Source organism: Neolamprologus multifasciatus, chromosome 7, assembly GCF_963576455.1.
Source record: "Neolamprologus multifasciatus chromosome 7, fNeoMul1.2, whole genome shotgun sequence".
Taxonomy (NCBI): Eukaryota; Metazoa; Chordata; class Actinopteri; order Cichliformes; family Cichlidae; genus Neolamprologus; species Neolamprologus multifasciatus.
In genome coordinates, this window is record NC_140445.1 from 2,955,010 (window position 1) to 2,980,698 (window position 25,689).

The window sequence follows — 25,689 nt, forward strand, 5'->3', positions numbered from 1 at the left end:
AACAATGTAAGAATACTTTAATGATTTCACACGGTTTACACTACACAAAGTTCATCTTCAACATTTCACAGCAGACACGCTGGATGTAGAGAGGACAACGGCACCAGCCATGCAGAGCAGATATAGGTTTATTCAGAGGGAGCTGAGAGTACAGATGAGCCTGGCAGCTGAAATGGGTGTTGAACTACAAGCATCCATTACTGCGCGGGTGGGGTGGGGAGTATTTACAGTGAGGATGAAAGCAAAGATGTTTGGGTTAATGATGGTCAGCTGTGCCTCTGACAGATGAAGGTCGTCTGTGAATTTGGAGGTTGTTCAGTGGAAAAGCACTCCTCAGAAACCTTGTAACATATTAACAAATGTAGCTTTGATGAACATTACGTGGAATAACTTTCAACTGAGACACTGAGTCCAGCTAAAATGACCCGGGCTCACTGATTTACTGCGTTGGAATCACACAAACAAACTAAAGGCGGAAGCGTCTGATTGTGTAACAGCTGACTTGGTACAGTAAAAGTTTGAGTTGCGGGAATAAAAGCGGGAAGTTTGCTTTAATCTTTCAGTCATCCCCCCCCCCCCAAAAAAATAAAATAAAGAAAATCCCACATGCATACTACCCTTTAGGGCTAAGCCCCGGGTGTTTCAAATGTCTGGCTCCGCCTCTGATGGACGCTATTTGGAACATGTAGAAATTTTTAAAAACTACTTGTGTAACTTTTTATGTACATTAAACCAATTAAATTGTTCTGACTCAGTAACTTTTTTAAAAATTATTTCCATGACATGTTGTAGTCCCCCCCCCCCCCCGTAATATGGTGCTGCTTAATTAAAAACCTAGTTTAAGGTGTCCTGCAGATGTGATATATATTTTTCCTATATGAAGTCATTCTTTTTTGAACAAAACTCAAAACAGAGCCTATTAATCTTTCAGTCATTTCTACCCCCCCCCCCCCAAAAAAAAAAATATAAAAAAATCCCACATGCATACTACCCTTTAGGGCTAAGCCCCGGGTGTTTCAAATGTCTGGCTCTGCCTCTGATGGACGCTATTTGGAACATGTAGAAATTTTAAAAAACTACTTGTGTAACTTTTTATGTACATTAAACCAATTAAACTGTTCTGACTCAGTAACTTAGTTTTTTTTAAATTATTTAATTATTTCACGTTGTAGTCCCCCCCCCCCCCCCCCCCCCGTAATATGGTTTTATTTCAAACGAGATATTATTTTTATAATTAAAAAATTCATTTGTATTTTATTTATTTAGCGTAATATATAAAAGCTTAAAACTCACTAGAGAAATTTGCTGTCAATTAAAAAAATTTGGGCTAGTGTCTCAAAATTGTGACTTCACACAAGTTACATGTGATAGAATTTCAAATGATGTCAAAAATTCAAGTTGGGCATTTTGAAATTCTCAGTATTTCAGAATAATCAAAACTTTTCACACAAACTGAAATTTTAAGAAAACGACTGAAAGTTTTGACAAATTTTCTGGCAATTTTTTTTTTCAACTTACATTTTTTCCATTGGCAGAAAGTTTCCATAGTAACCGTTCTAATTTCAATACAATACATTTCATATCAGTTTACAATTCCACTCTTTAATTTCTAATTATATTTTTATGGTGTTTAAACAAAAATCTAACAATATAGCCAAAAAAAATAATATTATGAAATAAAGTCACCTTCATTTTTTTAAATTACATAAACATTTATTGGTTCATTTATATCACTTACACAGTTTATTCACTTTATAAGTTTTTTTTTATTCACTTACAGTTTGGGGCTCTGCACCTTCACTTACACCTGAATTTGTCTACAGAGGGATATGTTAGAATAAGTGTAGTGCAAATTGCTCATGCTTGGCTAAGAAGCACAACCAAAGGGTAATATTAAAAATCAGAGCATTTAAAGCTGGAACATGGGGACAAGCACAATGGTTAAGTCAGTGTGCACACAGTCTAAGAACGTGGGGAAAAATGGGTTTGGATGATTTGCAAAGACGTCAGTTATGCACGTTGATCACGATTGCTATGAACGAATGATTCACATTTAACAACAACATCAGTATCTGCACACATGAACAGAGCTGGGATGTCCAGGGGGGTACTTCAGGGTCACATTACATTCAGACTAAGGTCAAGGTTCACAATTACATCTATGATTTATACATTTGCAATTAAACAACAACAGCATACAGAGAAATATGCAATATATACATAATAACTTCACTATTGGACAAAAACGGGATTCATCCCGCCTGAATGCGTCAGCCTGACTTTAAAACCTTCATATATTCCTGTTTAAATTCTCCCACTGAGAAGTGCAGACAATGCTGCCCCACAGTGGCAGACTAAAGTAATACAAGCGTCATACTGACGCACATGCACCAGGCAACATGCTTAAATGATATTAATGTTACATTACAGCCACATGGAAACAGACCACAACACATGCCCATCACTGAAGACACAAACAGCCACAGCAGAGGAGCGGGTACGAATGTTTGGTCAGCTGAGTGAGGGTAGAATAACAGGATAAGGAAAAGGATGCTGACGTGGACAGAAGGCACTTTGGAAAGATAAGGAGTCCCACAGTTACAGTAATAATAACAGTAAAACAAAAATAAATAGATAAATAAAATCAGCATCTCTGAATTGCAAATGTGTGAATTTTGAAGTGAAAAACAAAAGGATTAAATAATCATTTCACATAAATTAGAGGCAAAAGATGGTTAGCTGAGCATAAAGCCACAAATCATTGTTATATCGACCTTTTCGCATCGATAAATAACTTGATATGATCTTCAGTGAGCTGAGGAGAGGAGCTGGAAGGCGGTTTGCCACGTTTGGTCAACAGCAGGCTTCTGTTTCTCTCTGTAATTCTCCTTTCTGTAGCTAAGTTAACCCAATCATAACCCAATCATTGCTGTTGTTGCGACTTCATATTTAATTTACAGCTTTGAGAATGGATTCATTGAGTAAGGTTGTAACTGTGGTTGTTACCACCGTCTGTAACTGCTGCTCAAGCTAGCGCGACATAAAGGAAGCGGATGCCTGTGCAGCTTCTTTAGGAAGTTATATCGTTTATGCTTATTTCATTGCAAAAAATTGAAATCATTGTCGTTTTAAAGAAAAATATAGTTGTTGATTGATGATGTCACCTATAATCTAAGCCAGGTTAGCTCTTTAGCTCTTTTGTGTTACAATAAGAAGAACAAAAGATGTGCTAGCAGATCCAAAAGTTAGCTTTTTAGCCAAATGCTAAGTGAAGCGATGCACCCCGTTTACTAAAACCCAGTCATTGGTTTGCAGTGTTAATTGTTGCGTGTACCATCTTTGAAAGAAATCTTGAAAGAAAAATATAGTTGTTGATTGATGATGTCACCTATAATCTAAGCCAGGTTAGCTCTTTTGTGTTACAATAAGAAGAACAAAAGATGTGCTAGCAGATCCAAAAGTTAGCTTTTTAGCCAAATGCTAAGTGAAGCGAGTGAAGCAGTGTTAATTGTTGCGTGTACCATCTTTGTGCGCACTGCCCTAAAGAGATTGCATGGGAAAATATTGCAATAAAGTTTTGTTTAAATGTAAATTTTATCAAACAGTTTTTGTGTATTTACAGAAAAAATTCGCACAATAAAGTTTTGAGGAATAAAAACTGACCTAAAGCCACCTGAACAGCAGATTAAAGCACAATGAATTCTTATTGCCGTTAATGCTGATAGATAGGTTGCTTGACTTCTTCCTATAATAAATATGGTCACTGAGAAACACAATAAACAGCATATAGGATACGTAACATACACGTCACTGGTGTAATACATAAATCCAGTGTATCTGAGGCTGTTCGAGGCTTATACTGGATGGTTTATTCCTTAACGTCACAGACAGATCTACCAGGTCACAGACACATGACTATTATAAATATTAAAGTAACGATGGCCTTATTATTGCTGATCCAGCACACGGTACAGATGGAAGGGTTTTGCTACAGGTATGGCACAGCTCAGTACAGCAGGTCGTGTTGTTTTTCAGCAGCGCACCACACAAAAGCAGCAGGAAATTAAAAAAAAAAGAGCCAGAGAGTGAGATAGAGCGACGTGGAGCTGGAAGGAAACGGCTGATGTGTTGCTGTGTGCTGTCAGATTGTCACGTGGAGGCTTTGAGATGCAGCCAGTCACTCTCAAACTCACTCTGCTGCCATTCTCTCGATGTGCTCAGTCAGCAGCTTGTACTGTTCTGCAGAGGGACAAAATACATGCGTTGTTCTTCCACACGTAAAGGAGCCACTTTTTAATTATTTACACAGTTTATGATCACCGACAGACCAGCTGTGCATACAATGAAAATAAAAATATGAGATGGCGTTTCTACCAGAAGACAACAGAAAAAAAAATCCTTATCTTGAATTTTTAAATGATAATTTCAACTTTTAAATAACTGCCTTTTTATTATCCTTATATATAAAAACATTGATCCATGAATACAAGAAAACTGGACCAATCCAAGGCTACTTCATGCTTTACCTTCATTCAGGTTCCCAATAACTGCCTGCTTCTTCAGGAAGTCATTGCAGAGCTTCCTACTCAGACCAAACGCCAGCATGTTGTGAGTGAACGTCCTGAAAATACACACAGCACCAACATGGTCTCAGTACAAGAGGAAAATGTCACAAACACACAACAAATATTGTGCAGTCGTTGGCACATATAACCGTGTTTTACAGTAACTATGCGACTGAAACACCTCAGTAACAGCATTACAGATATTATAGATTACACATGTAATATTATAGTATACATGATAATGGCGAAACAACAATCTGCTATTGGGACAGACCAATACGCCCAGCTGCAGAGGTTTTGTAGCCATGCTTCACCTTTTATTAATCATTTTCATGACTGTGGATTTATGCAGGACTAAAGTAATGGGCCCACCTTTTAATCTGCATTTAATCAGCAATACTGTCTGCATTAACAGACATTGCAACACGTGCGTGGCTCTGTAACACCACTGTTACCACTGATGCAACAAGTCAGTTTGTGAAATTTCTGCCATGCACACATTTCACGATCAGCTGTAAATGATGTTACTGCAAAGCGGAAGCATTTAGGAACCACAGCCGCTCAGCCACCGGTCGTCACGTCATGTAAAGTTACTAGTGCTGAAGAACATAATCTGCATTAACATCAGCGCTTAAAATGTGTGACGGGGGCTTCATGGCTGAGCAGTGAGCCTCACATGAGTGTCGTAAACGTGGAAAAACACTTCTCAGTCTGACGGATGAGTCAGGGTTTGACCAATGCCAGGAGAACGTTACAAAAAAAAGGCAAAAAAAAGGCGGTATAGCTACATTTAATGTAATATTTTTTTTACATACACTACAAAAGTGTGATTTATACATCAAAGCTTATTGTAGAGGATCAGAAGTTATGAGCATTAGTCATGTATCTACATGTGAGGTGCTACTGTGTGCCCACACGAGCAACAGAAAGGTGACTGAAACCATCTCATTTGCTTTTTGAGACACTAAAAAGATGTTCAGATTATTTTATTAATTACCACTTATTATCTCATCACCTGTGTTTTGTTACCATTTTATTACATCCACCTAGGAGCTCATGTTTTGTTTGTCATTCTGTCTGCACCATCTGATTTTACTGCACTGCAAACTTCTTAAAGTATGTTTAAAAAATGAATATACAGAGAATAAAATACTATTCCCTTCAAAGTAAATATTGCCCAGAGAGCGAGCTGCCCTGGCGGGCGTTCGCGCTCCTTGTTAGGATTTCTTTCTATTACTACGTGGACATCATGGAGGTGTTTTGGTTACCCCAGCTGGCCAAAGGCGATGTTCTCATCGATTTTGTAGCTGTCCTTCTTCTCCTCATCAGTCATGTGACACCACTTCTCCCTGCAGCAAAAACACAGTCGCAGTCAGACTTCAGTTCCACTCGACCTTCAGCTGTCCACAGGAACAGGTCAGGGGTGGGTGTCACACAAATATCGCTGACAGGCAGCACTGGCATCCAGCAAGGTTTCTTTACACAGAACTAGGGCTGCCACAAACATTATTTTGATAGTCGACTAGTCACCGATTATTTTTGCGATTAGTCGACTAATCAGATCATCATCCATTGGACGTAAAACATATAGATTATTGCACCAGCAGCATCTGCTCTTATATAACTATCATTAGCTTACAGCTTGAAGTGTTTAAGGTATGTGCTAACTAAAAATAAAGACAAGATGATAGTTTATTAAATTTTAATGAAATTTGCAGATTGTTTCAGTGAAGTTTAATAAACTCCTTGCTATCTAAAATATAACAGGACACCGGAGTAAATTCTCCAGCAGCTCACACTTCTGATAATCAGCTGTCTGCTTGATGTTTATTCAGCTGTGTAAAAACTATAACTTTAATCTCAGCCAAACCGATTTACTCAGGAACAAATAAAATACTAAAAAAAAGCCAAATTTTCAAGTTATCAAGTGACTTATATATGTTTAACCTGAGTAGTGAAAGACGGCGGTGGGTTTGAAAACGATTTGCCGGGAGTCCGGTGTTCTCACGGCTCTAGTTAGCCTAGCCCCCGGCTAGCTATCGAGCTAGTGGGTAACAGACGTCTCCGAAAACGTCGGAGCACTTTTGAAAATATGTGGTGTCTTGATAAACTGAGCAGATATTTGAGGTTTACACAGCTACATTCTCACCTGAAAATATGTTTAACGTTTATTTTGTGACCCAGAAAGAATAATAAGAGTAATATTAAAACTAACTAGCTGCCGCCATTGTTGGAAACTGAGCTGGGCTGCGCTATGAATTCTGGGACAGAGCTACTTCTTCTTCTTCGGGGTTTAACGGCAGCTGGCATCCTTGTACATGCAGTGCTGCCATCTTCTGTTTCAGTCCGTTATTACACTCTTAAATCCTACTACTTATTCCTGCGTCTCTTGTGATCTTACAAAGTTTCAGTCGTCGACGATTTTGATAATCGACGTAATCGTGACTAGTTGACTAATCGTGGCAGCCCTGCACAGAACATTGTGATTTTTTTACACTATATTGTGAAAAGCCAAGAAAAACCAAACAAGCATGACATCCAACCCTGTGACTGTCACTTTCATTTCATTACACATATAAGACACGAAAGAGCACAATAACCAGCCATCAGCGAAAAAACACAACAACAAATGATTCATTCACAAAGAATCATCATTGTCAACACATGAAAAGCACTGATTTGGACTTTACTGCTGCAAAACAAACATTTATGAATCTGGAAATGTTTCCAGATTATTATTGTCTGAGGTCTTTGATGTGAGTCCATGTTCATTTTCTCGTCTATGTCGATGATGCAGCTTTACATGTGTGCTCCGTTTGTCTCTTATAATTTACATTTTACAGTTTTGACTCATTTGTCCTGAATTTGAATTAAATCTTTTATAACGCTTGAAAAAGAAGAAAACATGCCGTCATCTGTCTTTGAAGCAACACGCCACAAACTCCCCGAATAATGAAATCTTATCTGAGTCTGTCCTGGAAAAACAAAATCAGAACTATAAGTTGAAAATGATATTCATGACTTCTGTCACACACAGACGGCTATGTGTGAATATTTTTTATGCACTTATTATTATATCCATTGCTAATATCATTCGTTGTATATTTGTCAAGGCAGAAATGAAAGAAAACATGTCACCAAAGATCAAACATGTTACATTTTTCACATTTTTAATTCTTATTTTTGCACGTCTATATTTAGATGCAATCAGTCTGCAGTGTAAGTACAAAAGCAAGCACACACACTGATTTTTCAAAAAGGCAGGAGAGGGGAACATGCAGATGGAGTCAGAGGAAAAAAAATGCAAGCAGATTAATGGTTTGAACATGCAGTGAGCTGTGAAGAGGCAGAGAGCATCTCCAGACTGCAGTGGATCTGCTGCCATCTATAAATACCATCCCAGACATTATACAAGCCCTCTTTGCACATTCCGGATATTAACTGTGGGCGTGATGCTCGTCAGAGGTAGGCACAAAAAATCACTTCAACTGCAGCGTGACAGAGCTGCGCCCGACAGCCCCGACGTGCCAACAGACGTCTCACCGTGCTCTGATTATGCAGATGTCCACATAGCACAGCCTCCCATTACTCTCTGGTCATCACTAACAGAGGATCTCCTCTCACGGTTCACCGGAGCACATGTGACAAATCAGACCCGGGGCGACTGCCAGACCTCGAGACTCAAGTTCTGACATCCATCGGACATTTTTGGGGTTTTTAGCGCAGATTCCTACAGATTTCCATCTTTATTCACCCATCAGAACATCTGGCGAGCACGGCTGTCGTGCAGTGAAATTGGAGGTCGTCTGTTTTGGTGACTATGGAGTCAAAAGTGCACAATGCCGGGTGTCCACACCGCCCGCCGCCCGGTGGTGTGACAACAATACTCCATCAGCCTCTGACGGCTGGAGGTAAAGACTGTTAATGGTTGTAATACTCGTGAAGCAGAAGTCATTTTTGTTGCTGTGGATGTTTGAGCCGTCAGCGTTCATGCTCATCCATCCAAGTCATGCATGGATTTGTGAAGTCACCGCTTCCTATGAGAAATGAAGCTACTCAGTGAGTTCACAGTTCCTTTGCATCATTAACCAGATGAGGTGGTTCTCACAAGCTGCTCCTCAGCAGGCTTCCTGACCTCGGCCAATCAGAAGAACGCGGATTTTAAGATCCCCATTTCAACTTAAGGGGATAGCTTAGCTTCGCTGACAGTGAATCAACCACAAATAACGTAAAGAGAGACAACACCAAAGCATTAATATAGAGACTGCTGTTATTTCTGCTCTAAACTTTAAGCTACAAAGACTGAGGGGGGGGGGGGGGGGGGGGGAGGTAACTTTTAATACCAAGCACAGCAAACAACAGGGGAAAGTACTTGACTTTTAGCTAGCAAGGAAGCTATAAAGCAGCCTGACCTCAGTCCAGCAGAGCGCCTTCGGGACGTGGTGGAACAGGAGATTCACATCACTGCAGCAACTCTGTGATGCTAACGTGTCAACATGCACGAAATCTCTTCCATGAAGAATTACGGCAGCTCTACTAACAAGGTATCCCTAATAAAGTTTGTATATTAGCAGGAAGTGGTATGTACCATGCAAAGTGCAGTATGGCAGCAGCAGAGACCTATGTAAAGACCTATGTCATTCACTTTGACATTCTCAAAGCTCTCTGTCCCCTTCAGGTTTAGTCATCATGAAGATCTGCCCTTTGCCTTCTCCTCCACCTAAACTTTGATCTTTGCTTGTTTTGTTTTTTTGGACAAACAGAGGGACAGACCTCACGTCTTTCTCTTCATCCTGCGTTCCCCTGCCCGGCAGCAAGGCACAAGGAGACAAAGGGTTAAAGTCAGCATGCAGAAAAAGAGAGAACAACAGCAGCTTTTAGAGAAGAAGACGGAGAGGAGAGCAGACAGGTGGAGAAAAGAGAGGAAGGAAAGGAGGAGAAAGAAGAGAGAAAAGGAGGAAACAGGTGAAGAGGGGGCTAGAGGCAACAGTAGCAAATATTTCATTTAGACAGGAAGTGACAAAGCAATAGGTGCTCCTTTAAACTCTAGAGATTCATATTTCCATCATTTACACAAAGCTAGTTGTGTTAAACAGACTCACCTCGTGGTCGGAGATCTTTTCTTCCTCTCACAATGGACGGCATCGAAAAAGGCGGCGTTCCAAAATCTCAGCGTGTGCCTGACAGACAGAACATGGACACGTTTCAGGCTTCACGCCTCCACAGCTTCACCAAACAGCCAGAAATAACCGTCACCTCTCCAGGCACAAACAGGCTCTGGTATGATTCATACTGCAACGCTAACCATTCCTAACATCTGCAGCTCCCAACGCGCCGGTAATGACTCAGTGAAATTGGGGTGGGGGGGTGGGGGGGGGCAACAATGTGTAGAAGCTGCTTTCTGAAATTAAGCAGTAAACCGAACAGAGCTCCTTTTTGTTTCTCATCACTTTCAGCTCAAAATTGGTACTTTTTAATTTAGAATAAATTTATGTTATATGGTCACTTTATGTCCCTATTGCCAGTCTTGGCAGCCGGGGGTCAGTCCGCCAGGGCCTCCGCTCCTGGCCGCCACCCGGCACACAATGCACCCGACCCCAGGCCAGGCCCCATGGACTAAGGCCCAGGGCGGGGCCCCGGTAACCCTATCCCAGGCAGGGTAAACTGTTCCCTCGATGTTCTTTTCATAAGGGTCTTCTGAATCGCTCTTTGTCTGGTCCCTCACCGAAAGGAGCCAGCTGAGGTGGTTCGGGCATCTGACAAGGATGCCCCCTGGGCGCCTCCTGGGTGAGGTGTTCCGGGCATGTCCCACCGGGAGGAGGCCCCGGGGCAGACCCAGGACACGCTGGAGAGATTATATCTCTCGGCTGGCCTGGGAACGCCTTGGTGTTCCCCCGGATAAGCTGGAGGAGGTGGCTGGGGAGAGGGAGGTCTGGGCCTCTTTGCTTAGGCTGCTGCCCCCGCGACCCGGCCTCGGATAAAGCGGATGAAGATGGATGGATGGATGGTCACTTTATGACATTTTGAACAATGACTGTGAATTAATGTTGTTTTTCATCTCCTAATGTCATTTAGTTTATGCCATGATAAACTTACCACATTTTTCATTCATACAGTTTTCACTGGACTCTGTGACAAACTCAGACATTCATTATTTTGACGCACTTTTCCGCAGCGTTCATTTGTGCACAGCTCTCTGAAGGTCCCGCTGAGGTCTGGACCATTGCAGCGTCGTCATTCTTTCCTTTTTCAGTTGTTTTGTTGGAAACGAGGTTTTGCGCGTGGGATCATTGTCCTGTTTCATGAGCTTTAGCTGTAGCACAGACGGCCTCACATCTGACTCCAGAGGACGGTACAGTCAAGAACTTTAACATTAAACATGCTAACTGAGGCCTGCAGAGTCTGAGATGGAGCTTTAGGCTTTTTGCATTTTCTCTGAGCGACACACGCTCATTCTTTGGGGTGAATTTCCCGACGTTCCCGACCAGCAAACTACCCAAACTTCTGCTTTTATAGAGGTGCTCACGCGTGCTGATGATCAGTTCATCAGGTGCATTTGATTAGCATCACCTGGCTGCTACAGAACTCAGTGTATTCTAGTTTTCCCTTCATTGAGTCCCGTGAAAAGTTTCTTCCTCACATGACGTGATTCTTACCAGATAGGCTGCTGCTTCAGGTGAGTGTACAGGTACACCTTTTCCCCTTTCTTTTCCTCTGGAGCGCCTGACACTGAAGAGGAGGAGGAAATATAACAGGCAGTGATGGACTCAGGTTCGTTTCTAGAACATTCTTTAAAAAAGTAAAAGCACTGGAGCAGCAAAGTGAAATAAAAAATGATACCTGGTGATTTAGGCTTCGTCTCCCCCGGATTTTCACTGCAAAACAGATTATAAGAGTGAGGCAGTGACATGTGAAAGTGTTAATGAACAGACTCAGAGGAGGTGCAGATGCTCACTCAGACTTGGGAGCCACCGAGCTTCTCAGCTTGCTCTCCAGGCCCCCAAAGAAGCCTTTGACGTCAGTCTTGGACGTGTGTTTAAGGAGGCGCTCGGCGGCGTCCTTCTTCCCTGACAGCCAGGTGTTAGCCTTGTTGAGATAAGAGTCCAGACCGGCTGGAGCACCACCGCGATCCAACAGCTCCGAGGGAGACGGCTGAGACTTTCCTGAGAAGAAAAGCTCAAAATGCTGAGTGCTAACGTTGCCTAACAGCAGCTACCTGCTTTGCACCGTCTGAGGTGGGGGGTTATTTTCACAGGTGTTGACTGAAGTGAGATTTAATGAAGTGAACGCTTCACTTTAGCCCAGCAGCAACTCAGCGAGCTGGAAACGAAAACAGTCATTAGTGTGTAAGATTGTGTTCACAACACAAAAGTGGAAACATGCTGCGTTAAATCAGGGCTCTCTGCAGTCTGCAGCAGACCTTTGTGTGTCGCTTTGCGCCCGAGTGCAAGTTGTTATAAGCAGAAAAAAATATTTAACTTAGCAGACGTGCCTGCAGACTCGCTGATGCAATGCACTGTGTCACAGCGGTGTACTAATCACTCAGTGCTTCCTGCTTGCATGAGCACAAACACTACCTTTATTTGTGATGCTGCTGCAAGAGAAACCACAGAGCCAAACGCTGCTGGTAACATTCCCTGAATCAGCACCGAGGTGTCTCGTTTTTATAACACAGACACAAACACAGATGTCTGTCTTTTGCACTTTTGCAAAGGACTCTTTGCAGCCGTTATTCTCCTGTCTGTCTGACATTAAGACTCGGATGGCTCTTAACTTCCTACATCTAAATGAAAGTAAAACTGAAGTCATTGTGTTTGGGCTTCCTGAAGACCCCAACCTTTCCTTTGATTTTATGGGACCCCTAACTTCCTCCATTAAGAGCCTCGGTGTTACTTTTGACAGTGCTTTTAAATTTGATAAACAAATCAGCTCCGTAGTCAAGGGATCTTTTTATCATCTACGGATTTTAGCTAAAGTCAAGTCCTACCTGTGCAGGAACGATCTAGAAAGGGTGGTCCATGCTTTTATTACATCACGGCTGGACTACTGTAACTCCCTTTATGCTGGTTTAGATCGTTCCTGTCTGCATCGCCTCCAACTGGTGCAGAACGCTGCTGCTCGCATGCTGACCGGTTCCAAAAAGAGAGACCACATCACTCCGGTCCTCTGCTCTCTCCACTGGCTCCCAGTTGCTTTTAGGATTGATTTTAAAATTTTACTGCTGGTTTTTAAGGTTCTTAACGTTACTGCACCTCCGTACCTGGCAGAGCTTCTTAGCATTTACCGCCCCAGGAGATCTTTGAGGTCAGCAGACCTGATGCTTTTAGATGTTCCCAGGTACAGATTAAAGACTAGGGGAGAGAGGGCTTTTGCTGTGGCTGCACCCAGACTGTGGAACAGTTGACCTCCTCACATCAGATTCTCCACAAGCCTAGGAACTTTTAAAACTGCTCTTAAAACTCACCTCTTCTCATTGGCTTTTAGCAAGGTTTAACTTACTGTTTTAACTTATTGTTTTATCAGTGAGGTGTTTTATGTTCTTGTATTTTATTGTACAGCACTTTGGTCAGCCTTGGTTGTTTTTAAATGTGCTTTATAAATAAACTTGACTTGACTTGACTTTTGCAGCTAAAAGTTGGAAAAGAAAAGCTTTTAATTTGGGCTACGGAGGCTCAGCAGCGTTTCTCTTAAAAAGCAACACTTTACAGTTGCTCTGAGGTGGAGTACAGTCTGTTTTCAAGAACTTACCAACGTAATAATAAGTGAAGCACATGGTCATGAGGTTTTTTGCCGGGCTGTAGTCGTCCATCTGGTAACACCTGCAACAGAAAAACAAAACAAGAAAACACAGCATTTCTTCAGATGTGATCCTATGAAATGATGACTTTGGTGGAAAATATATGAATTAAATATTATGTAAAGTTTGCAGAAGTATATTTTTAGCACCCTTTGTCTGTTTCTGTGGAATTTAAGCAAAAACCACTCAATGCTGAATTTTCTGAAACTTCTTGGAGAGGTAAACAAATGATGCATTTACTGCCTTGGGTGTGTGTTTGAGGTCATGTTCATGCAGAAAATGTTCAGAGATCCTGGAGACAGTGTTGCCAACTCCTCAGTAAGGAAAATCGCTATTGGCTGTCCTAAAAGTCGCTAGAAGTCGCTAAATGACGTCATCACCTAATTTGCATAATTGGTCATGCTAATGTAATTGTAACCTACGTTGTTGGAGAGAGAAATAACATCGTGGAAGAGACATAAAGTGAGTAAAAAACGTCCTAAATGTATTTAGAATTTATTTAGAACTACAAATTAAATTTCTTTTAGCAATTATTGTTTTTTTAATGTCACAATTCCAACCCTGCTCCTTTACCCGGGCTTGGACCGGCAAAAGTGACCCGAAATAGGCACTCTGGTGGAGTTACTTTGTGTGTGTGTGTTTATAAGTAGTTTTAAACCTGATCCACAAAACAGCATAAGAGTAAAAGAGTAAAAGAAGCACTGACTGCGTTACAGCACCCGCTGCTTGTTGAGAGTAAAAGCGATATACGCTTTCACGTCTTTTTTTAGCGACTTTTTTTAGAAAAGAAGTCGCTAGGGGGTCTGAAAACTCGCTAAATATAGCGACAAAGTCGCTAAGTTGGCAACACTGTCTGGAGAATTATTGCTCAACACCACTTTAATGATCCCAAATAGGTCGGACTCGTTGGAAGGAAACAGTAAGGAAAAGAGGAGCAGCTCTTTCTGCACATTACTGCAAAGGTTTTACTTCTTTTTGTTTTGTGGCACAGTTCAATTTTCTAATATTACCGTATTTACTTAAAGTTCTTTTAATGTCAGAATGTTCTTGACAGATTTATCTGATCTTTTATGTAATCTGTGACTGATTATTAACAACTGAATAATCTTCAAATTACCTTTTATAATGCACAAAGAAGAATAAAAACCTGGAGCTAACGAGAGCGCCGCGTTTGGTTCAGTTGCAGCAGCATTTGCAAGACGCAGCTTTGCTTCCAGCTCTGCTAAAAACTTATAATGTCACATGACCACTTATTCAAAATGATGGCTCAAGTTCACAGTGAAAAAAGTTACAGTTGGACCGTATTTACTTACTCAAATAGCACAACTGCAAAAGACTGCACGAGTCTGTAGAAGGTGGCCTCGCTCACACATTTGGAGTGGCAGCGCTGTGAACACAGTACAAGTACATGTCACTGCAAGGAAACAACATTTCAGGAGAATATGAGAGAAAAACCTGCGCTTCTTTCTTCACATGCATCAGAGTGATTGGTTTCCCGTCACACGACAAACAAGAAAACAATCGAAAACACATCTTTTTCAGCTAATGCCGTATTCACCAGATTCCCTCCTTCCTTGATTAAACCACAGGGTGTGGCTTTGCAGGAAATGACTGAGCCTTGATCTATGAGCTTGTGAGATGCTTTTAAAGACTTTTCTCTCTGTAACAGCCAGTGGGCTCAATGTTGCAAACAGTAAACGAGTCAGAAAGACGATGGTGGTGTTGGTCGGGGTTTGCTGGTGGAATTTGTGGAAAGAGGAAAACAAATATAAAACAACAGACTTATCTGTGCGGCCACAGCTCAGCCGTTTCCTGTTGATGTGAGAACATCGAGAAGGCCAGAAGGAGCTGAGGATGTAAAATCTACACATGAGTTTATCATTTGTTTGAACACTCGTTTGTTTTTTGACTCGAAACAAACCCGACGGGTCAGCAGCATCTGTAATTTAGGACTCAGAGAGAGAGGACACTAGAATTAAAAAGAAGAAGAAGAAGACGAAGAAGAAGAAGAAGAAGAAGAAGACGAACAAGAAGAACAAGAAGAAGAACAAGAAGAAGAAGAAGAAGAAGAAGAAGAAGAAGACGAACAAGAAGAAGAAGAACAAGAACAAGAAGAAGAAGAGACTTCTTCAGTGAACTCTGATGGAAATTTGCTACAACTGGCAAACAAACCCTTCACTGTGTCTCAGCTCTAAAGTGTTTGATGACGACCACGTCGGGCTGGAACCAATTATTTCATTTAATCTGCTGATTATTGTTTGGATTAAGCATTTAGTCCATGAACCGTTTCCAATGCTTTGTTCTCGTTTGTATAATTTTGTTTGTTTAAGAAAGCAAACCCAGAGATATATTTCTGAAAACCCAGTTTGCAATAAATAATATTGAGGATGTGAAGAATGAGATGCAGAAAGCTCAAGGATTTGAAGAACCACCATAACCAAAGCTCAGGAACTTTGCAGAGCTCAAAGTGACAAAACGGGAGGTGGAGACTCTCAACAGAGAACTCCCGAGAGACAAAAAAGAAAGTGAAAATGATCAACTGAAGGCTGTGGGAGTCGCAGAGTGTCTTCAAGGAAATAAAAGAAAAACATGCAGAAGGTCTCAAAGTCAGAAGAGTGTTCAGTGTTCAGCTGAGCTCAGTTTGGAAAACTCGGAACACAACAAATTTCATCTTGAGATCCAGGAGCTGCAGCAAACGCTCAAGTAAGAAAAAGACTCGAGGAACCGGACTGAAGCCACAAACCTCAAGACCTTCAATGTGATACACTGTGACTGACGCTCCGGGAGGGCTGAAGCGACAGGACTGAAGAGGCCCAAAGGGTCGGAGAAAAGCTATCAGACAGAAAAAAAGCAGGAAGTAGTAGTTCGAGACATCGTGGCGCTCACACAGATGCTCAGAAACACGTTTGACAGTCCAGGCAGAGACGTACGAAGACGAGGCTGCGGAGAAACTGCACCGAATGGCTAAAAACAAAATCAGCTGCCAAAGTGAAGACGGCTTCAATCACAGTTACAAACTTCGCATTTGACAAATAAGTCATCAAGTCTCATATGTTGGTTATGCCTGTGTCTCTACACCAAATTACTCCATCACAGTGCAGAAATGAAACCTTCAGAGTGTTTCGTTTGAGTTCCTTAAAGCTCATTTTTGCACAACAGAAAGCAGAAAGGTCGCTTTTTGTACAACACAGCAGCAAATGAAAAAAACAAAATAATTTAAAAAGGACACAGAGGCTACTAAACTGGCTCGTAACAATGTGCAACAACATGTGACTGTGTGTACTTTCAGTCATTAAAAGGAGAATAATGTAACAAAAACACAAGTTTGAAGTCAGCGCCACTTTAGAATAATATCACAAACCGAATGCTGTTTTTAAATCCTCTGCAGCAGCACAGTTTCCACCTCTAAGGAAAGTTGTTTTCCAAAAAGTCCAAATGACAGCAGCAGTCAAAGAGCTCCAACTCTTTGGAGCTGACTACACTGCACCTGCATAGCAGTAATTTTCTCAGTATATTCTGCCATGGTTTACTCTTAATGTCACTTAATACCACCACTAACATGGTGGGCAATTATCTTCATGCCTCTAAAATGCGTAGTTTGTGACGTCTCTAATAGTTTCCAAATTTGCCTTAGATATGAATGAGCAGCGGGCTCGACTGAGAAGAGAGGAAGGCTACTGACTCACTGACACAGGTCGGCTTTTAAAGAAAGTCTGAAACTACTTTTTAATATCACCTTATCATAAATGCTTCCACATAAACTGGAGTTAGAAATTAAAAAAGTTAGCGTTCATCCTCCACCTTCATTGTGCTAATGTTATGCTAACATAGCTGTGTTGCTAGCAATCACGTAGCACAACATTATATACCAGGTAGCCCAACTTCAGTAACACTGCAAACGCCACTGCTGTTTAGTTTTCTGTCTTCATTTATGTTGGAAGTGGTAGCAGAGCTGTACGTTTTAATTAGTTTCAAAAATCTCCCAGTCAGAACATGGTATGAAATGTTTAGGTGGAAGCTAGCGAGCTAACTTCCTGCTAACTTCTAACTCCGTTAAATTTAATAACTTCTGTTTTCATGGATGCCTGGATGTTAAACTTAATTGTTACACCCGATAAAGCAGCAACACTGATCATTTAATTAAAGATGAAAGAATTTAGACCGTTTTTAACTCTCAGTGTTTGTTTGACTTTGGGACCTGAAGTGGACGGAGTTTTGGACCCAGATTACTCCGTGAAGCTCCTCACTACGGCAGCCGTAATGCTCTGACAATCCATCAAGCAGTGCGGCTTACCAAAGTTGTACTAAAACATTTTTAACAGATTTCTGCAGCCAAAATCGGTTTGAGGTTAGTAAACACAACCAGAATTCATACATAAGGCACACTCTCGATTTTTGAGAAAATTAAAGGATTTTAAGTGTGCCTTATAGTGTGGAAAATACGTTATACAGAAGAAAAGAATATATCGTGATATATATCGTTACCGCACATGCTTCAAATTATATCACGATATGAATTTTAGGCCATATTGCCCAGCCCTAGCTTGCGCATTGTTGGTCAGCACTGTTTTTGCTGCTGTGCTTGGTTCTTGAAATGTTCGCATAAATCACATCAGAAGAGTCGTACATTTCCAAAGGTATGTTGCACAAGTACACACGTTTACTCAGCAGTTAAGTGCGCTGCACAGCTGTCTGGTTAACAGTCTTGATGGGCGAGTGTATGTTTACGTATAAGATGTTTTGAATTTCGATGCTTCGAGGAGAACAAAGCAGGAAATGACCTGCCATTGTATAATGGGTATAACGAGGGAGCGTTTGATTTTCTCCGGACTTACCTGAGCGCTGACATACTTGGCAAACCACTCTCTGCCTTTTCCATTCTCTCCACTGCACAACTCTCCAAAACGAGCCTTCTCCTCTTGGTCAAAGTCCTCTCTGTGAAAACATGGGGCTGCTATGAAAACACACTTTAAAGTCTGCTTTGATGAAAATGAAACAGAAATCTGAAAAATACAAAGAAGATGGTTCTGAAGTTTGGACTGACAGACCGACAAAGGCCGAAGATGTAAAAAACAAAAAAGACTGGCAATCACTGATTTTACATCACTGAGCTAACAGCCAGCTCTTACAGGTGATTTCAGAAGATTGCTTATGTTTATTAATGTGAACGATGTCACTGCTGTCCCAGTGAAACAGCATGGCTTTAACAACGTAGTGAAATTACCTAAAAAGTAGGTAAAAGTAGCAGCATTGCAGGGCAGCAAATATCCAACTGCATAATGCACAACATTCAAACTCATCTTGTGTATTTACTGTCTGCCTTCATGATGCACAGCTCGCTTAGTCATGCATTACTGCATTAGCATCTACAGGATGCGGCTCATCATATCTCGAATCCTTTCACTATTATATTAACCCTTTAAGACCAACCATAGACCCAAGCCGCCAGAGCTTACTTTATATTTTTACATGCTGTAGTGCCATTTTTAGGAGCATTTCAAGTTGCTATACATCAATACAACTGTTATAGCCCATATTTTAATAATATGTCTGCATTAAGTGCATAGAAATTACATAAATTGCAAGAAAGTGCAATAAACTACAAAAAAATTGAAAATCGTTTTTGTTTTTTTTACATATATTTCTACTTGGAGAAATTTAAGAGGCTTATCCCTCAAAACTTTAAATACAAAAAAGTTGCAAAAATAGTTCCCCACCACAGGAAATTTATTTTGAGTGTCTTCATAGTTTTATTTTTGAGATACACCAACTTTTATATACTGCAGGAAAAACGAAATGTGCAAATATGATGCAAATTTGCAAAGAAAACCGCATGTGCATCAAAATAAACTATTTTAAGCAGTGCAATTTGAGTTCTAAGCATCCCAGAAACTATTCAGAAAAGCATAAAGTCAAACATGACTTATAAAAACACCAGTATAGGCTTTTAAGGCCTACAAGTAAAAAAAAACTACATTTCCCACGAAAATGACATCACTTCCAGTTTCGGGCAGGTAATGGCGGACATGTGATCATTTGCGCTGATGTCTGTTTCAATGTGGGAAGTGTTACGAACAGCTGATCGGATCGGCAAAGCGTGTTTCTGGAATATTATGTTTTTGTTGCTGCAAGCGCTTTTTATGCAATTTTTGCAAAGCTATATGTGGAAGGAAACCATGATCGAGGACAAGCTGATGTCTAAGATGTAAGTACAACTCCTCCGGTTTCATATGCAAAAAAAATTATTGCGCTAGCTTACGCGGTTCCGATTCTACAGGGATTTAAAAATAGTTACGCAAAACGGAGCGTGCCCGCTCCGACTGGCTTTAAAGGGTTAAAGGACAATCAGAAATCCACTAAGAGGGTGATGAAGATAATGAGAGATGACTGGACCGTCCCAGACAAAGGTAAAGAGGGCAAACTGCTGAATCAGAGTTCTAATGGCAAGAAGATTTTACTTTAGGATGAGATGTGTTATGGCATTGACCCACAGAGAGGTCACCAGGTCAATGTGCAAAGAGCTCAGTGGTCAATGCTTGAGGGGTCAGAAATAAACACACCTAATAAAGTTCAATGAAATACGAAGCTGTCCTGATATTTAGAAGTGTCTTTGACCAACCTCACATTTCAATCCATTAGATTTCTTACGTCAGCAGACCAGCGACCCCCGTGACCCCGCCGCAGTGTCCTGAGAGGCTCAGCGTGTAAACCACAAAGCACGAGCACCAAGGCCACGTGCTAAGCACAGAGGCCACTGTTCAATTTCTTCACTAAAATATGCTCGAGTGATAACAGCAGAACCACCCATGTGTGTGATCGTATAGTGCAAACACTGCTGCTTTAACATAAACGTGCCCATGGCTACATTGAGACACCCTGGTTGGAGTTTGTAACCTCCTCTGTGTTCAAATACCAACGATATCTTTTCCTTATCTGGCTTCCTGGACAGAAAATAGCACTCTGGTAAATATCGACGCCACCTTCACCCAACAGCTCTTTCCCTGCGTTGATAATTTGGTGGCTTCCATCCAGACCCACACGACGCTCGCCAACATCTCTCGCAGGCGCTGTCGGACCGTCAGCTCCTCTATGACCCGCTATGACTTCCTGCATGTAATTTCACAACATTTCTAGTTTCACAGACAGGCTGTTAGAAACATCCACTAAATCTGTTGTTAAAACACAAACACATACAGACGACATCAGATAAAACCCATCGCGCCTACGGTAGACTCGTCTCCGCGATCGACATGGAGGGCTTACAGACTCTTTGATCGAGACTTCTCCACATTCATTCTTTCATCATCACAAAACAAGGTTCAAAAACCTAAAGGCGAAAGGCTAACACCTTTTCCTCATACCAACTTACATTTTAACAATGCAAGTTAATCCAACGCCCTTTTCAGTAAACACCGTCCGCAGCAACCTCACATGACTCACGCTGCTTTCAAAGCCCACACTTTTGTGTGGAGATCAAAGCATTTCAGCCCAGATCGTCTCACCCTGCCTTGTTGATGTCATGTGGTTCAGATCTGACAGTTCACTTTCAGCAAAAGACAAAAAAACCCCAGAAAGTTTCAATAGTCTCAAAGAACGACTGAAACAAACAGCGGATATCAGGATGATCGTTTTTCTCATCTTTATCCGTTTTTTTTCCAGGGATCCCTGTTTGTAATTTCCCACATGTATGGCACAACTCTGATCTGTTTCAAGTCAATGACATTTCAGTAAGTCAGACCTCTTCTATTTGCAAAACATGAAGCAACAAGTATGCCACTGATTCATTCTAAAAAACCCACAATTTTCAAGTTGCATGTTTTCTTACGAATGCCGACGCCGTACAGACGGTGTATACTTGTGCAATTTCAAAACTTTGCATAATTTTTCTGTCATTCTGCAAAAACTTATGGGATTACTCCATCATTTACCAACACAGAGAAGCAGACAGTTATTCACAGCTATCACTATTATCCATATCACTAATTAACCTTTAGAACACACAAGACTCACTCAAACACAAAAGACCCAAAACAGTTCAAAACGTTGCTCCTTACTTTCCATGAAACACCTTCTCCACATACGTCTTCATGAACTGCCTCCTCTCCACCGTCTCGGCGTCGGCCTCCTCCCCGCTGTGAGCCGACGAAGACGACGACCTTCTTAGTTCCCATTCATGAGAGGGCGGGTCCATGTCATTTTCACTGTCTGCCGACTCTGTAGCATCGCTGTCGTTGTTTCCCTCCTCTGACTGGTGGTGGGAGTTGGGCTTGGTTGGAGCCATGGGCTCTGGCAGCTGGTGGACTCCTGTGGAAGAAGCTGGCTCTGGGGAGAAAATGTCTGCGTGTCCTTGGTGTTGACCTCCATCTATGTTGAGAGTCTTGGTCTCTGACGGTAGGTCGAAGTCTATTAGGTTGTCCACTGCCACACCCTCCATGGTGGAAAGCCTCTTCGTTGTGACTGTGCAACAGTGGTGTTAAACAGAGCTATTTACTGCTGTGCAGGAACATGAGAGTGCTGGTCCCAGTTTAGGTTTCCACTGAAGCCGCCGGCCTTGCTAGGTTAGGATTCTGCAGATCATTCCACCCCTGAGGGTGCTGACCCTCACAGAGTGAACTCACAAAGCATCTGTGGACCAATGAAAGAGAGAAATCAGCAATATTAGACCATGTTAAAATAGACCGTGTGAACATAATAATTTTAAAAACACGCTTGACCTGCAATTCAAACAAATATCACGTGGTTTGATCATGTTAAACACCATTAACAAAGGAATATATTTGGCCAAAAGCTGCAGTTCCTGTTACGTCCACTTGAGGCTTTCTTTGAAAGTGAGCCAGTCCCCACAGATTCCCATTTTAAAGCGCTCACATGAATAATTTTGTTTGCAGTATGTTCGTCTGTGTGTTACATCCAATATACGGATGCAATTTGTTCACCAAGCTAGGTAGCATTAGCTGTTAGCTTAGCAATCCACACTCACGCCCAAATATGGTCACTTCTAGCTCCAAGAAATGACACATAGTAGCTAAAACATTGAAGCCTCAGCAGGCAGACTGCAAAACCAACAGCCACGTCCATCTTTTATATACAGTCTACGGTTTTATGCTTTATATAAAATCATGCCATGTGTTACAAATACAAAAAAAATAAATCTGAGATCTTTTTGTTGCTGGTGTGCTGAAGTTTTTTTTTGTTTTTTTTTTTACAAATGTTCTCAGTAATATAATTTCAGACCAGGTACAAATTCAGAGCATTTACGTGAAATTGATCCGTATACAGACATCGGCATCGCTCATTCTGAAGCTTTACTAATAACCTTTCAGTTACTGATTTATGAATTTCCAGCCACTTTATTGCAGATCACTTCAAGTTCAGTTCATTTAATGTGATTATCGAGTCCACTACATTGTCTCCTAATGGAGATTTGTCTCTGGCCAGAAAGTCTTTTCCTTGTTGATGAATCTAAAAGATTCAGTTCAATATTTATTAAAAAGCAACATCATAATGATTTGAAACATTATATTTAAACCTGGTTTAGCTATAAAGCCTTGAACTAACATTTCCCCCCCCGAGTTTGTCCTTAAAGCAGCATTTCTGCAGGACTTGGTGCAGTTTTGCAAGAGTGGTTGGGTGGAGGTGCTGCCTTAAAGGCCAAAGTCAGAGACTAAAGTAAACAAACACCTCAAATTACAAGAACGACTGCAACCCTTACTTTGCTCCAAACTGAGCAAACTTTGTTTCCACCAAACTTTGCGACGGTCAGTCTAAGAATCCTTTTCTGCTATGAAAAAGTGAAAAGAAAAGAGGGTATTACAGGCCGTGTAGCTGTAAATGTGAATTTAACAGCCAATAACAAATTGTTATGTAAATAAATCTATACAAGTTTGCTTCTTTCTAAATTTGAGATGATAAAACAAAACCGATGTGACGTCTAACTCAACACCAGGCCTATAAAACGTGTCTATGGTGACACGGCATTCTTATTTAAATGCTTAAGGTGTGAAAGTGAATATAATTTCCTGTTGTTTCTGATCGCAGACATTCTGCAGGCAGAGTTAGCTGAGCAGAGCAAAGTATGCTTTGTGGTCTGACATAAAAAAACCACAAACCTCCTGATAGGACGCGCTTGTCCTCCCTGACTCTGATGCTTAAAGAAGAAGATCTTTGTATCTCAGAAAGCTGATCCTTACCTGGATGCATCAAAACAGATCTACTGATCACTTCTCAGAGGGAAAAAAGAGCACGAAAGAAAACCAGCAGCATGTTGTAGCTCCACACTGTCATTTCGATCCTGTTCAGTTGTCCTTGCTTTGAAATCTCACACCCCGTTCATCTCTAAACCTCAGTGTTGTATTTTTAGAATCTATTCTTTCATCATGTTACAGTGCAAATAACAGGACGTTGAAATGATTGATTAAAAACCACAAAGAAAAAGGCAAACAAATCTTAAACTGCACTGCCATACATCTCCTGACACACACACCTTTCATCTGGTTTGAAATAAATGCCCAGTCATGGGACAAACCGCCTTCCCAGAATTCTTCACCCAGCAACAGCTGGCATCCTTCACACACACACACACGCACACACACACACACACACACACACACACACACACACACACACACACACACACACACACACACACAGCCCCTCGGCCAATGCTTGTCATGCAGCTCTGAAGATGAGGTTATATAATGCAGCATTTAGTGAGTAAGACTGAGGGTGAAACGCTCGAGATGCACAAACACACTCATGTGTACCTAAACACCCACATCACCAAAGACAAAGCAAACGTTTGGCCTGCAGACGCTGCTTAACTTACTTACATTGTTTCCTCTGAGCAGGACGCTGGCTGGACCTGCTGTCCCCGGTGACACGGCTTCCTCGCCTAATAAAACTAAACACTAGTGGTGGGGGAAAAAAATCGATACTATGTAGTATCGTGATATTTTGTTTGCTAATAATGTATCGATACAGGGACAGCAGAAATCGATATTTTGTAACAAACAATGTGTTTAACTTTTTTTTGCAGCAATAAACATGACAGTTTACTTATTTTAATTTAAGACATGTTTTATTTTAATTACGTTTAAAACTTTTTTATTTAATGTAAAATTATATTTGGTTTTAATTTACTTTCAAATTCTTCAGTTGCTGAAGGGGCTGCATAGTTTTCATAAACTGCATAGTTCAGAATAGCTATAATTGTACCAGATGGTTGATTCAGTTAAGTTGGACTAGACTGTAATACAAACCATTCAGTTTATAAAACTGACTGAAATGAGAGAAAGACTGAGTGTGAGACTTTGATATTAGATAAAATGAATACTGAAAAAGTTTACCTTTATGTACAGAATTTGAATATCGCAAAATATTTTTAAAAATTGCAATAATATCGTATCGTGCGTTAAGTATTGCGATAATATCGTATCGTGCGTTAAGTATTGTGATAATATCGTATAGTGCGTTAAGTATTGTGATAATATCGTATCGTGAATTAAGTATTGCGATAATATCGTATCGTGCGTTAAGTATTGCAATAATATCGTATAGTGCGTTAAGTATTGTGATAATATCGTATCGTGAATTAAGTATTGCGATAATATCGTATCGTGCGTTAAGTATTGCAATAATATCGTATCGTGCGTTAAGTATTGCAATAATATCGTATAGTGTCTGTGAAGGTTCTCAGTCATCCAGGTCATCGTAGTCAAAGGAGCTTGCAAAGAAAAGCGTCTGGACTTCTTTAAGTTACTTGAAGACGTTTCACCTCTCATCCGAGAGGCTTCTTCAGTTCTCAATATCGTATAGTGCGTTAAGTATTGCAATAATATCGTATCGTGCGTTAAGTATTGTGATAATATCGTATCGTGAGTTGTATGGTGATTCCCACCTCTACTAAACACCAAGGGGCGCTCTTTGATGTGTCCGCAGTCTGGCTGTCACTCTAACAGCCATGGTTTGGTGTGCAAGTCTGAGTTTAGGTCAGGGTTCAGCATAATTTTTGACAGAGTTAAAATCACATCGAGTAACTTAACTGGATAAGTGGTAAAGAAAATCATTTACCTTTGCAAACAAATCTCAGTATTATTTTTTCTGGGTGGGAAGAATTTTATCCAAGAATCTGTGACCAACCGTTACATTTTCACTCGGGATTGTAAACTGAGTTTTGTTCATTTGATTTAATTTTCATCATGCTTGATTAGGTTTAAGAGTGGTTGCTAGGTGATTGAGTCTGTAATAAGACCCGCCCACCTAAGGAGTAAGAGCAGGAAAGAAAGAAATCAAAGATATGTTGATGACAAATGTATTTGTGTTACAGCG

General features: G+C 41.0%; 1 protein-coding gene across 1 annotated transcript; it reads right to left on the bottom strand.

Moving 5' to 3' along the window:
* kiaa0513 (KIAA0513 ortholog) lies at nucleotides 1–24,360 on the bottom strand. Its single transcript, XM_085168633.1, has 13 exons — nucleotides 23,553–24,360; nucleotides 21,417–21,987; nucleotides 18,198–18,297; nucleotides 14,676–14,749; nucleotides 13,314–13,384; nucleotides 11,521–11,728; nucleotides 11,406–11,440; nucleotides 11,222–11,294; nucleotides 9,668–9,745; nucleotides 9,339–9,368; nucleotides 5,834–5,914; nucleotides 4,527–4,621; nucleotides 1–4,239 (listed from the first exon to the last, which is right to left on the bottom strand). The coding sequence occupies exons 2-13, from the start codon at nucleotides 21,794–21,796 to the stop codon at nucleotides 4,190–4,192; spliced, it is 1,275 nt and encodes a 424-aa protein (XP_085024759.1). The 5' UTR covers nucleotides 21,797–21,987; nucleotides 23,553–24,360; the 3' UTR covers nucleotides 1–4,189.
* Between the last annotated feature and the right edge of the window lie 1,329 nt (nucleotides 24,361–25,689).